We start from the raw sequence: 12,075 nt of genomic DNA on the forward strand, positions 1-12,075 counted from the left end.
GATTTTCTTGTACAAAGGTTAGCCCCCCCCCCCCCCCAGCCCCCCAGCCGGCCGTGCCCCGCTGCCTCGGTGGCCATCGCAGCCATTGCAGCTGGGAGGTGGGCCATCGCCCCCCCCGCGCTTCGCACGCCCCCGGTTTCGCTTCTTTCCCTTCCGCTCGATTGCCAGCGCCGGCTTCACGGCCCACCGTGATGTGTAGATGACAAGCATTTCGCCTCATATGAGGTCAGGTATGCCTTCATATGAGGCCAGCTTTTTTTAGCGTTTGCCACTACGCAACTGTAGCTGGCAATACCATCGACTGCTGCATGACAGGCTGCGTCAAATGGACACACCCTGTTTCCATCTCGCACCCATTGGTACAACACACCCTGTTAAGGTCGTGCACTTGACGAAAACAATTTTTAAAAGTGCAACACACCCCTCACCCTCCGCATGATTGCCGCAACGTTTTTCCGAACAAGTGATCCCGGTGTGTCGGTACCCTTCGGTAGTCTCAGTTCTGTAAAACCTCAACAAATATCCATTCCCGTCATACTTGTACTCGCTTACAAAAAACACTTCCTCGTCTGTCCGATCCAGTCTACCGAAGGGTACTGTAGTTGACATTAGTTAACACCTTAAAGCACTAACTTCCATTACTTGCAGGCATGGCACTTCCAGTTTCGTTTTGAAAGGTATCATCTACGTACTGCACCAAATTCAATCTCGCAAGGGTAAAACCTCGCCCTGATAGCTTCACTCAGCTCGCCATGGGAAACAAAATCGCCCCTACACGTACAGTACCCAACGGTACTGTATGTTATCTCGTTTGAAAAGAAAGGGCTTGCCGTTTTTTTTTTTTTTTTTTTTTTGACGTTGATGGAAGAACCAACAAGAGGGCAAAGACCTCAAAAGTAACAATCACGCGAAACATGTGTTTTTCAAAATTCATCCTCTAGTGCTGTCCGCATCACTGCCCGTACTCACCTTACACAGTCGAAGAAGACTAGCATACCTACGTACTGTACTAAACACCTGATTCGGACATGTAATATCTATGCAACGATGCCACAACTAAAACACAACAACAACAGTGCTAACCAACTACTTGATTCATGTGCACGGCCGTAGCAACTAGCAATTAAAACAGCCCCAACGTATACTGACATGCATGTGCAGGGAATGATGACACCGTCTACCCACATCCAAATTCACCTTCGCTTCCCTGGGAGGCGATTCTGAGAAGGGCACGAGGCAGGGCACGAGGCAGAATACGGTAGAGCCCACCAACAAATAGACAGCTGTGGTATTAATCCCAATGATACCAAAACGTCAGAGAGAGGGAGAGACCACCCCGTCTTGGCCTTGTCTGCCGTCATGGCCTGGGCTCATCGCCGGTGCCCGAACACGATCACCCGAACACGATCACACGTGTTCGCCTCATTGCTACCAATGCAAAATTATTACGACTTCGGAGCCCCTGTCTTCCCGTTTCCCGTGCACAACCACCCGCCGTACTCTTGATCACCAACCCTCCATCCCATTCATCTCATCCGCGCCCTCCAGACGTGCCCCGACTTCAACCCTCCCATGCGTGAAGGGCACGCCGAAAAGCCCGCCGCGCGTCTTGGAAAGACTCGATCTGCGCAAAAGAAAAAAAAAAAAAAAAACACAAAACACAAACACAACCTCCTCGTCACCGACATCCCCTCCATCCGAGCAGTGTGAGATCAAGCCACCAATCTAATTCTTCTTACAGTTATCACTGCCTCGCTTTCTATTGCCCAGTACCAATGCTGATCGGTCTCTGCGGCCTACACTTCGTTGGCAAGCGCGCGCTGGCCGAATTCCTTGTGGAAGAGCATGGCTTCCACATGATCGAAAACGCCGAGGCCCTCATGTCTAGCTCGCCAGAAGATGCCAGTGACAGCGACGAAAACGACAAAAGCAACGAAATCGACGCAAACGACGTAACCGATATAAAGGAGACGCAACACATCATCCCATCTCACCGCCTTCTCCGGCAATGCTGGAAGCCCGACATCAACGTCGTGATCCGAAACATCCGTCCGCACCATCCATGCCTCCCCACCCTGCTCAAACGCCCCTATTTTCTGCTTGTCTTTCTGGACGCCACCTTCCGCACGCGCTTAAGACGAGCTGTTACCAGCGACCTTGTTCCGAAAGACGGTTGGGAACAACTCGCCCGGCTCGATGATCACGACCGCTATCCCCCATCGCGTCATACGGAAGCGTGTTGTTATGCGAGTGAAAGAGCAAACTCGCCCGGCGGGAGATTGCATTGCCGCTACAGCCTTTCCGGGCTGGAACGGCTATCGCGTCTGCGCATCCACAACGACTTTTCAACATTGGCCAAGTTACGTACGGAGCTACGGACGTTCAACTTTACAGATAAGGAACGCCTGCGACCCAGCTGGGACACATACTTTATGTCGCTAGCCAAGCTAGCCGCGGAGCGGACAAACTGCATGAAGCGGCGGGTCGGTTGCGTGATCGCGCGCAACAAGCGGATTGTAGCGACGGGGTACAACGGGACGCCATCCGGCGTGACAAACTGCCTGGACGGGGGCTGCGGGCGCTGCAACGGGGCCGCCAGCAGCCAGGGCGTGGGCCTCGACCTGTGTCTGTGCCTGCACGCGGAAGAGAACGCGATCATCGAGGCGGGGCGGGAGCGATGCGAAGGCGGGATCTTGTACACCAACCTGTTCCCGTGCATACTCTGCGCAAAGAAGATTGTGCAGTCTGGCATCCGTCGCATCGTGTTCGAGACGCGGTACGCCACCGACGGCGCCGCAGAGCCGCTGCTGCGCAGCGGCGGCGTGCGCATCGATCAGTTCGACAGGGGCGACGTGACGCGCGGGCTCGAGGGCGCCGTTCTGCCGCCAGGGAGCTGATGGGTAGAGCGGAAGCGGACTCGGGGACGTGGGAAGCGCTACCAGTTGCCGGTGCGGGTGAGGCGGGTCTTCTCGAGGAGTATTCGCCCCTCCTTGTATTTCTGGCTCTCCTCCTTGGCCTCCAGGTACTCCCAGCCGAGCAGGGCGCCGCACACCTTGCAGCAGATGTCGGCGACCTTGTAGACGCCGGACATTAGGACGCGGCTCTCCTCCGGGCCGCGCGAGATGTTGATGGCGGACTCGAAGAGGAAGGCGCGGCCGAGGCGGCCCTGGAAGGACTTGGAGATGATGTGCTCCTCGTCGGCGAGGTGGGCGTCGCACGTATGGCACGAGTACACGCGCTTCGACTCGAGGAACTTGCGGAAGACGCGGCCCATCGCAGGAGGGGGACGGTAGGAGTGGGGACGGGCGGTACGGCTATACTGTTGCGGAGGGGGGTTGCCGGTGGAATGGGCGGGCGCGTGGAGGAGGCGGAGGCGGGGGTGTTGGCGGTGGAGGGAGGGTTTCGTTTGGCAATGGCGCGAGGGAGGAGGGCGTGGAGACGAAAAAGCGGAGATTGTGGGAGAGGTAAATTTACAGATTCGGAAGGCAGCAACCGTTTTTTTTTTTTGATGCAAGCACGTATCGTTGTCACGCCAGCAGCATCGGGAATGGCGGTACCGTCTCGCGGCTCTGGGGCCTGGACCGGGCGAAGCGCGGGGCCACGCGGGCTGGGGGGTTGACGGCGGGCTTTCGCGGTTGGCTAGGGGCGTGCGGGGCGCGAGGTAGGCGGGCGCATCTTCTTCTGCGTGCGGGCGTTAGAGTGTGTGCGCTGGCCGCGCACGGGCAGGCGCTGCAGGTGGCGCATGCCGCGGTACGACCGGATGGCTATCAGGCGCTGGATGGCGGAGCGGTTGGCCGCGCGCAGGTCGTTGCCGACCGTGTAGCGCGCCTCGACGGCCGCGTACAGCTGGCTCAGGTGGAACGGGCGCAGCTCGGACGTCTTGGTGAACGGGGTGGCGCCGATCGCAAAGCACAGCGAGCGCGCGCGCGACTCGCCCAGCCCGTACACCCGCTGCAGCGCCACCCACAGGTTCTTGGACGCGGGCAAAGTTGTGCCGAGGAGACGCGACATCGCGGGGGGTTAGAGAGACGGATCGGTGCTGTTGATGACCAGGGCGGAGCAGGAATGGGCGGAGCGATGGGCAAAAAGGGCGAGAGATTTCATTACAGAAGGCGGTTCTTACATATGTGCACGTGTACACGTGGAGGGATGAGGGCTCGCATTACAGAAAGGGCTCTTACACAAGGGCACGTATACACGTGGAATACACGTGGAGAGATCTCCGGCATGGAAGAGGAATGGGAGCGGAGAAACTGGGGAGCGGAGAAACTGGGGAGCGCGACCTCTGACTCGGAGAAAAAACGGCCGCGGTCCCTTTGCAATCGTGTCACCTGCCGCTGTTGCACTTAGGGCCATGACAGCCTTCGTCCCGTCGCTTGCCGTGCGCGCCCGCCTCACCACCGCCCTGCGCAGCTCCCTCTGCGCCCGCCCGTCGCCGCTCCGCCGCGCCCCGCACCCGCCCCGCCGCGCCCACGTCGCCATGGGAATCGCCACCGACGCCGCCGCCACGGTGGCCCGCGACACCCTCGCGCACGGCTTCCAGTACGACCTCTTCGTCATCGGCGCCGGCTCTGGTGGCGTGCGCGCCAGCCGCATCGCCGCAAACTACGGCGCACGCGTCGTCGTCGCAGAGTCTGGCCCGCTGGGCGGCACCTGCGTCAACGTCGGCTGCGTCCCGAAGAAGCTCTTCGTCTACGGCAGCCACTACGGCCATGACTTCGACGACGCAAAGGCATACGGATGGGACGTCCCCGGGAAGCCAACCGTCGATTGGCCACGCATGATTGCCACGAAAAACGCAGAGATCGAGCGCCTCAACGGCATATACGGCAGGATGCTTGGGAAGGCCGGCGTCCAGATCGTGTACGGACACGCTAAGCTGCTCGACCCTCATACGGTCCAGGTGGGGGAGGATACCTTCACGGCGGATAAGATCCTCGTCGCCACTGGAGGCAAGCCGTTTGTGCCGGAGTTTGAAGGGAGGGAGCATGTCATCACGTCCAATGAGGCCTTCTATTTGCCAAACTTGCCGAAAAGGGTATGTATGGTTGGCGGTGGATATATTGCTGTTGAGTTTGCCCACATTTTTAGCGGATATGGTTCGGATGTCGTCCTATCATATAGGAAGGATTTGTTCATGAGGGGCTTTGATATGGACGTCAGAACTCATTTGGCGGAGCAAATGGAGCTTCAGGGTATTGACTTGCGCTTTAAAACCGAGATTACAAAGGTTGTCAAGAATCCCGATGGCAGCTTACAGGTCACGCTTAACAACGGCCAAGTCCTCGAAACCGACCTCGTCATGTACGCCACGGGACGAGTTCCACTGGTCAACGATCTCGGCTTGGAAGCGGCAGGTGTCGCGACGGGCAAATCCGACAAGATCATCGTCGACGACTGGAGCAAGACCAACGTCGACAACATCTACGCCATCGGCGACGTCACGGACCGCGTCTGTCTCACCCCAGTCGCCATCCACGAAGGCAACGCCCTTGCGGACACGCTATACGGAAACAAAAAACGCAACACGAACTATGACAACATCCCCACCGCCGTCTTCTCCACCCCGACCATCGGCACCTGCGGCCTCACCGAGGAACAGGCCAGGGAAAAGTACGGACAGACCGGTATCGACGTGTATAAGACTAAGTTCAACCCCATGAAGCATACCATGACCAAGCGCACAGGCGAAAAGGTTTTCATGAAACTCATCGTCGACAGGGCGACGGATGTCGTCGTGGGATGTCACATGATGGACGCCGCTGCGGGCGACATGATTCAGCTCGTCGGCGTCGCCATGAAGGCTGGCGCTACAAAGGCCGATTTTGATGCCACTATGCCAGTCCATCCCGTCAGCGCAGAGGAAATTGTTACCTTGAAGACCAAGGAGCCAGATCCATAGGTGCACAAAGCACATTCTCTATTTTTGTTTTCGTATACAGTAATAAACGAGTGTACGTCGCGACTGCGTACATGACAATACACGCCAACAAATAGTCGGTCGTATGGTTTGCCTAGCTGCGAGCGACATGACGCCTGCTAGCTGTTGGACTCGTTCTTGAAGCTACTGTTAGGTCAAGGTGCGACTAATGACAGGCCATGAGCATGACCGTTAGTATCAGGGCAATACCGTGTTATTCAAACAGTGCGATTCCAACTGCAAGATTCGAGTGCACATTGCACCCATCCATATTCCCCTGCTCTCCAAACGCCGTCATCCCCAGCATAGGCGGTTTCCCTTTCAAAGCTTCAAGGCTCGCGTCGAGCTGATCCCCTACCGCAATGCTCAATCCCCCGCAATATATTAACACCCCCGCCTTGGGATCACTCAACTTGCCATCCTTAACCGCCGTCTGGTATGCCTGCTCCAGTCCGATCTTCGCTGCGGTGGCTGAGTCCCCCTCCCCCATCTTGTCCATCACCGTGAGCGTCTCCCCCTCGCTCACTTCCGCAAACAACCCAACTGCGCCCGACGCATCAATCTCCGCCGCATGAATTCCCACAAATGCCCCGTTCTCCTTCCTCACTCCCAACGGAAACGCCGCGCATTCCACAATCACGTTCCCGCCCTCCCTCGCTTGTGTGTCAATGCTCTCCCCTACCCACTCCCGCAGCACGTCCGCGGCCCGCCGCCCATTCAACGTTTGAATCGACCTTCCCGACGCCCCCGTAATTTTGGCCTCCTTTACCCCAGCCGTATATGGTGGTAACAAACACGCGCCAAACCCAACATCCGCCCCTAACCCGACCAGACTCACCCCCCCTTCCATCACACCGGTCTCGCTATTCATGAGTCGCCAGTTCCCCTCCACCGTATCGTCCGCCGCACTGCCGCCAAACACGGGCGTGGTGCCGAGCACGTCTGCGACGCCCTTGAGGACGTCCTCCTCGATACCGGGTGTGGCCTGCAGGATGACGTTAACGACTTTCTCCATCCCCCCCATCTTCTGCGCGAGCCTTTCCGCAGCCTGCCTACCGGCCGCAAAGCCGCCCTCGCTCGCGCTGGCGGCCGCCGTCGCCATGTCAGCGTCGCCCAGCAGGAGCACAGCGACGCCGCCCGGCGCAGACCCGGACGTGGTGAGCGGGCTTGCGCAGGTCGTGGCGCCGTGCAGGGAGACGGCCGGGAGGAGGGAGGACACGGCGTCGAAGACAACGGGAACGGGGCGCGAGACCGCGCACGTAACGAGGGCGACGACGGGGGAGGGAACGGAGACCTTGGCGGCCCTGACGGCTTCCATGACGGCAGCGCCCGTATCCTCCAATTGGGATATGCCGAAGCCGGCGGCCAGGGAAGCGCGGGGAGGCATTGGTGCCATTCGCTGGCGAGGAGGAGGAAGGAGGGTACGACGGAGGGGCGGAAGCGGACGGTTGGGGCAAAAGACACCGGAGAGAAAGGGGCTGGGGGTAGTGGATGGCAGTGGGCCGTGGGAGACCAGGACTAGAGGAGGGATGAAGGGCACTGTGAGTTGAGGATTTGGGACAAAGGGGGGCGGGCGGGTTGGTGCAGTGCGACGATGAAGTGTCATTGTGATGGAGTGATGCGGTGGCAGATGTTATCAGGGAGAGAGACCGAACTTGCCGATTGTCAAGAAACAGAAGGGATTTAATGGGATGATGGGTGAAGAGATGAAGAATGTGGAGGTCGGAAGGAGAGGTGTCTAGTTAGCCACAGCAATAGAGGAAACCGGCAATGAACTCGCGATTCGGGAGTCATGTGTGTGATCGTGTGGGGTTTATGCAAAAAAGTTAACTTTTCGTGACAAGCACATTTGCCTGCCAATGTGCCTTAGCAACGTCTTTGTGACGTGGATCTCTGCGCCCTCTCTCTTTCGCCATCGCCTTTTTGCCATCCCTGTCATGCGATCATCACCAATATGTACCATAGCTTCAGTCTATTTCCATTGATTAGTGTCTTCGTTTCTCAAAGTCCTGTTTGCTAGTTTTTCATGCGCCCATTCATTTTACGTTGAATCCTCTTCGACGACATATACGCCGTGATTGCTTCTGCAACTACAAGCATACAAGCGACCAGCATATTGCAACTTCTCCACTTTGTCCACAGGTACCCACCCGCTCAACTGTCACAAAATGAGCAACGGGTCACTGTGCACTGCCCACGAATGGCACGAACCCACCTCCCCTCCTTCCCATCCCTCCTCTGCGTCACTCTTCCCAAACATCCGCGAAAACACCCCCTGCGTTCTACCCTCCTGGTTGCACCCTCCCACCAATACGAACCCCATTTCCTTCTTCATCAGCACTGATTGCCTCTCATACAAGCTCGTCCTGGCCAGCCAAGGGTGATTCTTCACCATTTGCAAGTCCCACCGCTCCGCCGGCTTCTTCACAATCAGCTTCTCAAGCAAGTCCACCAACTCCACAGACATCTTGTCCGGGTACGATGGCTGACATTTTGCTACTTTTTTTAATACCTTCCAGTCCTTTTCGTCATTGAACGGCTGTCCGCCAGCCACCAACGTGTACAAGATGACACCAGCGGAGAAAGCATCCGCTTTTCGTCCATCATATCCGTCTTGTCCGCCCCATACCTCGGGAGCACAATAATGGGGCGACCCACAGGACGTGCGCAAAACCGTCCCTGCTCGGTCCTGCATCGCGCCAAACCCAAAGTCTGTCACTTTCAAGTCCCCTTGCGCGTCAAGAAGCAAATTTTCAGGCTTCAAATCGCGGTGAAACACGCCTCTCTCGTGACAATAGGCGACTGCATCCACGAGCTGCGCAAAATAAATCCTGGCCTGGTTTTCCGCAAAGGGCCCGTGCTTTTTGAGAAGATCGTAAAAATCGCCCCTTGAGGCGAGGTCCATGACGAGGTACACGCGGTGTCGCGAGTGCATGACTTCTTGAAGACTGACGATATGCGGGTGGTCGAGGGCACGCAGAATGCTCATCTCACGGCGGATGTCCATGTTGCCGGAGATGTTGTCGACGAGAACCGACTTCTCGACGATCTTGATGGCGAAGAAGGTGTCCAAGTATATGTGACGAGCGCGCTTCACTTTGCCGAAGTTGCCGCTGCCAAGCGTATCCAGCAGCTCGTACGGGCCCACGCATTTACCGCGCACGCCTTGGACATAGGTTTGAGAACAGGAAAGAAAGGTCATTGTATCAGAGATGTCAATGAGTTTGGCCCAGCACGGTTGGGATAGTGGGCGGGGCTTGGGTATGTTGCAGAAGGTCGATGAGTTGGCGAAAAGTTGAGAAAGAAGGAATTTGTTTCTTCAAGGTATGCTTTGGGTTCGATAGTTGGTAGACAGATGACAAGGATAATTGTAAAATGAGAGTGTCGATGGAACTAAGTTAGGGTGACCAGTTTCGTGGACTAGTCCTTCTGGTTTGCGCGATAGTGAACAAAAAGGAAACATTCATGAAGTGGCCTGAGACGGGATGGCGGGTGACGTGGACATTTGAGATTCATTTTAGGCAGGGCGCTGTTGTCCCTTGAGAGTGGAGCATTGAAGTTTGAGATGCATGAGAAAGGCCGCGGTTGACGCCTATTCCTAATTCCTTGGTGACGTTCACAGGGACGTGGATGGAAGTGAAGTGGATTTTCGCAATGAAGTATCACGGGGAGAGTGAAAATTGCGATTTTCCGGGCAGGGCGGAACGAGGGTTGTGCATTCGGTCATGCAATCACGGAGTATAATTTTTGTGCGGGTGATTTTTCATGAGCTCAAGTGAGCAGGCTGGCCGGCGGGTCATCTCATTGGCTTTCGAGGAGCTTCCTTCAAATTTGCAGGCCCATCGTCTAATTGCAGGCTGCAATTTGCACTGCAAATCTCAAATAATCACAATTCTTAGCCATCCAATTCCATGCTCTCAATTAACCATCATACTGTACATCAACCCAAGGTCCGAAGTCTGAGAACATAGAACTATTCGTTTAATTTTCATGTCGGGACCGCCTTCTTGAGCCTATTTATCGTGTAACAATTAGAGAGGGGGCCGCCCCAGTAATCAAGCCCCCATTTGCGGCAAACCACTTTCCAGAAGAAGGTTATAAAACGTTGCGGCCAGTTGAACGAACATGTAGGGCAAAGACTGAGTCAGAGAATAATAATAAAAATGCCAACTTCACCACACAGTGAACACGACGTTCAGTGGTAGTCATGCCCTACGAGCATCATAGAGACTACCTCATCTCTATCTGTCACAAGAAGCTCCAGACGACAGGACTTGTAGGAGGTTTGTTCCTTTCACTTGTGTGCAATAGCGCTTTTGTGCGTTGGACCCGTCAAAGGCGGAAGGTCCAGCTCCGTCTGGCCTATGCAGTTTCACCAGCGGTGGGACTTGCCAGCTTTCGCGAGGTTGGTTTCCGTTTCTTCGCAGAAACTGTAGTTGTCGCTCTTGTCTTTCTCGCTCGGGTAGCCCGCGCTCTGGTTGTCGTCGTGTTTTGCGACTGTTCTGCAGTAGCCAACCGCCCCGCCAGGCTGTCGCTGTGCATAACCGTTCGCCGTCTCGCCGGCTTCACGCGTGGCGATATCGCCGGCGATGGTGGTAAGCCACTGTCGGTAATAACGAGATGCGGCCCATCCCGCGTGATCCTCTTCCCATTGCCCTTAAACATGGCTTGCCCACGCCATGTCACTTCGCTCGAGTTGGACATACTGAGACGTTTCCTTGACGTAGCCTGCTTTTTCGGCGACTGGTCGTCAGACTCAAAGGGCGAAGGTTCCTCCTCGCCACTTAAATCGCTTAAACTTCTCTTTGCATCATTCTTGATGCCCTCACCCGGTCCACCCACCGCGTCTGCCCCCGGCCCCTCTAGACCCGGCAGTGAAGAGCCAGATGCCGCCGAGCTTCCTCTTGGCTTGAGGCGTTGCTCAGCGACAAAGTTGGTCATGTCGTCATAAATGGCCATGCGGTCATGCACACGAAGCACGCGATCCGGGTCCATTGACGAGCGCATCGTTGTAATCGTCTGCTTGAGCAGGTCTCGTGCAAGCTCGAGATGCGAATGCGGAACCGAGGCGCCCGTCTCATTGAGCGGATTGAGCAAGGTCTGGGCCTCGCGAATGTCGTGAATGGCGAGCTCCAGGGTCTCAGCGTAGCTCCGCATATCCGTACGGAAGCCCCCCGAGGAAGCGGTGCGGGAATCGATGACACGATACATATCGCGCATCTTTGCAAAAGTCTCGCCAAGCCTGTAGAGATTCTCCTTGGACATAAAATGACGATCATCAATGGCGCCGTTGAGGTTGACGAGGACGATGCCAAGATCATTGGCAAGGACGACAGCGCGACCGAGGAAGGCGGTGGCGGGATCGCGGCTGACGCAGAAAGGGTAGGCGGCAAAAATGCAGTTCCATGTGGTCGATGAGACCTCAAGCGGGAAGAGGACGCTCTGCCGAGGGCTGAGACGGTGGACCTCCTGGATACGAATGAGATGGTAATCGCTGCTGACGAGGGTGAAATGGCAGGCTGAGACGGCATGCGAGCCGCCGCGACGACGCAACTCTTCAATGACGTTACCAAGATTTTCCTTTGTGTTATGGCTTTTCTCCTCTAAAATGAAGTGAAAGCGAGCGAGATCGACCTGGGCCTCCTCGCAGACGCTTCTGAAAAAAGAATAGCCGGCGACAGCCTCAGAGATGCAGCCGTCATCGGCGAGCCCCTTCCCACCTGTGAAGCAGATGACGTCGGGGTTGAGTGCGCCCGAGGCGATTTGCTTGACGAGGGTGACGATGCGCTTTGCATACTCGACGGTGACCTGATCCCTGATGAGATGCTTTCCGAAGACGACGGCGACATGCGTGGAGGCGGAGAGGTAGCCGAGGGGGGCGTCCTTGGGGCAATGGAGGGCGGAGCGGTCGTCGATGGAGGAGACTTGGAGCAAGTCTGCGATGCGCTCCGTGAGCTCGTGCAGGTTGGCCAGGGAGCGGTTCTGCGAGGGCTGCGAGGCGCAGGTGGGTTGCGGTTGCAGCTTGCGGCGCGAGCGGCGCGGGCGCGCGGGGAGGGAATTAGGTGGGAGGTTGGAGGAGAGGTGGGCCGAGGGGGGACAGGGGCGGCACGAGGGATGCGGGGAAGGGAGGAAGGGAGCAGTGGGGAGGAAGCGGG

The 12,075-nt window shown here is 56.8% G+C and overlaps 7 protein-coding genes; 3 read left to right on the forward strand and 4 right to left on the reverse strand.

The window, feature by feature from the left end:
• The first annotated feature begins 1,434 nt into the window (after positions 1–1,434).
• On the forward strand, positions 1,435–2,897 carry CHC_T00004709001 (hypothetical protein). The gene is made up of 3 exons (XM_005716145.1): positions 1,435–1,496; positions 1,583–2,236; positions 2,297–2,897. Exons 1-3 carry the CDS (start codon positions 1,435–1,437, stop codon positions 2,895–2,897), a joined length of 1,317 nt encoding a protein of 438 aa, XP_005716202.1.
• A 38-nt stretch (positions 2,898–2,935) lies between these two features.
• Positions 2,936–3,274, reverse strand: CHC_T00008839001 (hypothetical protein). The gene has a single exon (XM_005716146.1). The coding sequence runs from the start codon at positions 3,272–3,274 to the stop codon at positions 2,936–2,938; it is 339 nt and encodes a 112-aa protein (XP_005716203.1).
• Positions 3,275–3,346: 72 nt separating this feature from the next.
• On the forward strand, positions 3,347–3,619 carry CHC_T00004710001 (hypothetical protein). The gene has a single exon (XM_005716147.1). The coding sequence runs from the start codon at positions 3,347–3,349 to the stop codon at positions 3,617–3,619; it is 273 nt and encodes a 90-aa protein (XP_005716204.1).
• A 20-nt stretch (positions 3,620–3,639) lies between these two features.
• Positions 3,640–4,011, reverse strand: CHC_T00004711001 (hypothetical protein). The gene has a single exon (XM_005716148.1). It carries the CDS (start codon positions 4,009–4,011, stop codon positions 3,640–3,642), a length of 372 nt encoding a protein of 123 aa, XP_005716205.1.
• Positions 4,012–4,354: 343 nt separating this feature from the next.
• On the forward strand, positions 4,355–6,008 carry CHC_T00004712001 (hypothetical protein). XM_005716149.1 is given in 2 exon segments: positions 4,355–5,902; positions 5,903–6,008. The coding sequence occupies 1 exon segment, from the start codon at positions 4,355–4,357 to the stop codon at positions 5,900–5,902; it is 1,548 nt and encodes a 515-aa protein (XP_005716206.1). The 3' UTR covers positions 5,903–6,008.
• Positions 6,009–8,081: 2,073 nt separating this feature from the next.
• On the reverse strand, positions 8,082–9,122 carry CHC_T00009344001 (Serine/threonine protein kinase). Its single transcript, XM_005716150.1, has one exon. The coding sequence runs from the start codon at positions 9,120–9,122 to the stop codon at positions 8,082–8,084; it is 1,041 nt and encodes a 346-aa protein (XP_005716207.1).
• Positions 9,123–9,880: 758 nt separating this feature from the next.
• CHC_T00004713001 (hypothetical protein) lies at positions 9,881–11,185 on the reverse strand. XM_005716151.1 is given in 2 exon segments: positions 9,881–10,282; positions 10,283–11,185. The coding sequence occupies 1 exon segment, from the start codon at positions 11,183–11,185 to the stop codon at positions 10,283–10,285; it is 903 nt and encodes a 300-aa protein (XP_005716208.1). The 3' UTR covers positions 9,881–10,282.
• Positions 11,186–12,075: the final 890 nt, after the last annotated feature.

Source organism: Chondrus crispus, genomic scaffold (genome assembly GCF_000350225.1).
Source record: "Chondrus crispus Stackhouse genomic scaffold, scaffold_242, whole genome shotgun sequence".
Taxonomy (NCBI): domain Eukaryota; phylum Rhodophyta; class Florideophyceae; order Gigartinales; family Gigartinaceae; genus Chondrus; species Chondrus crispus.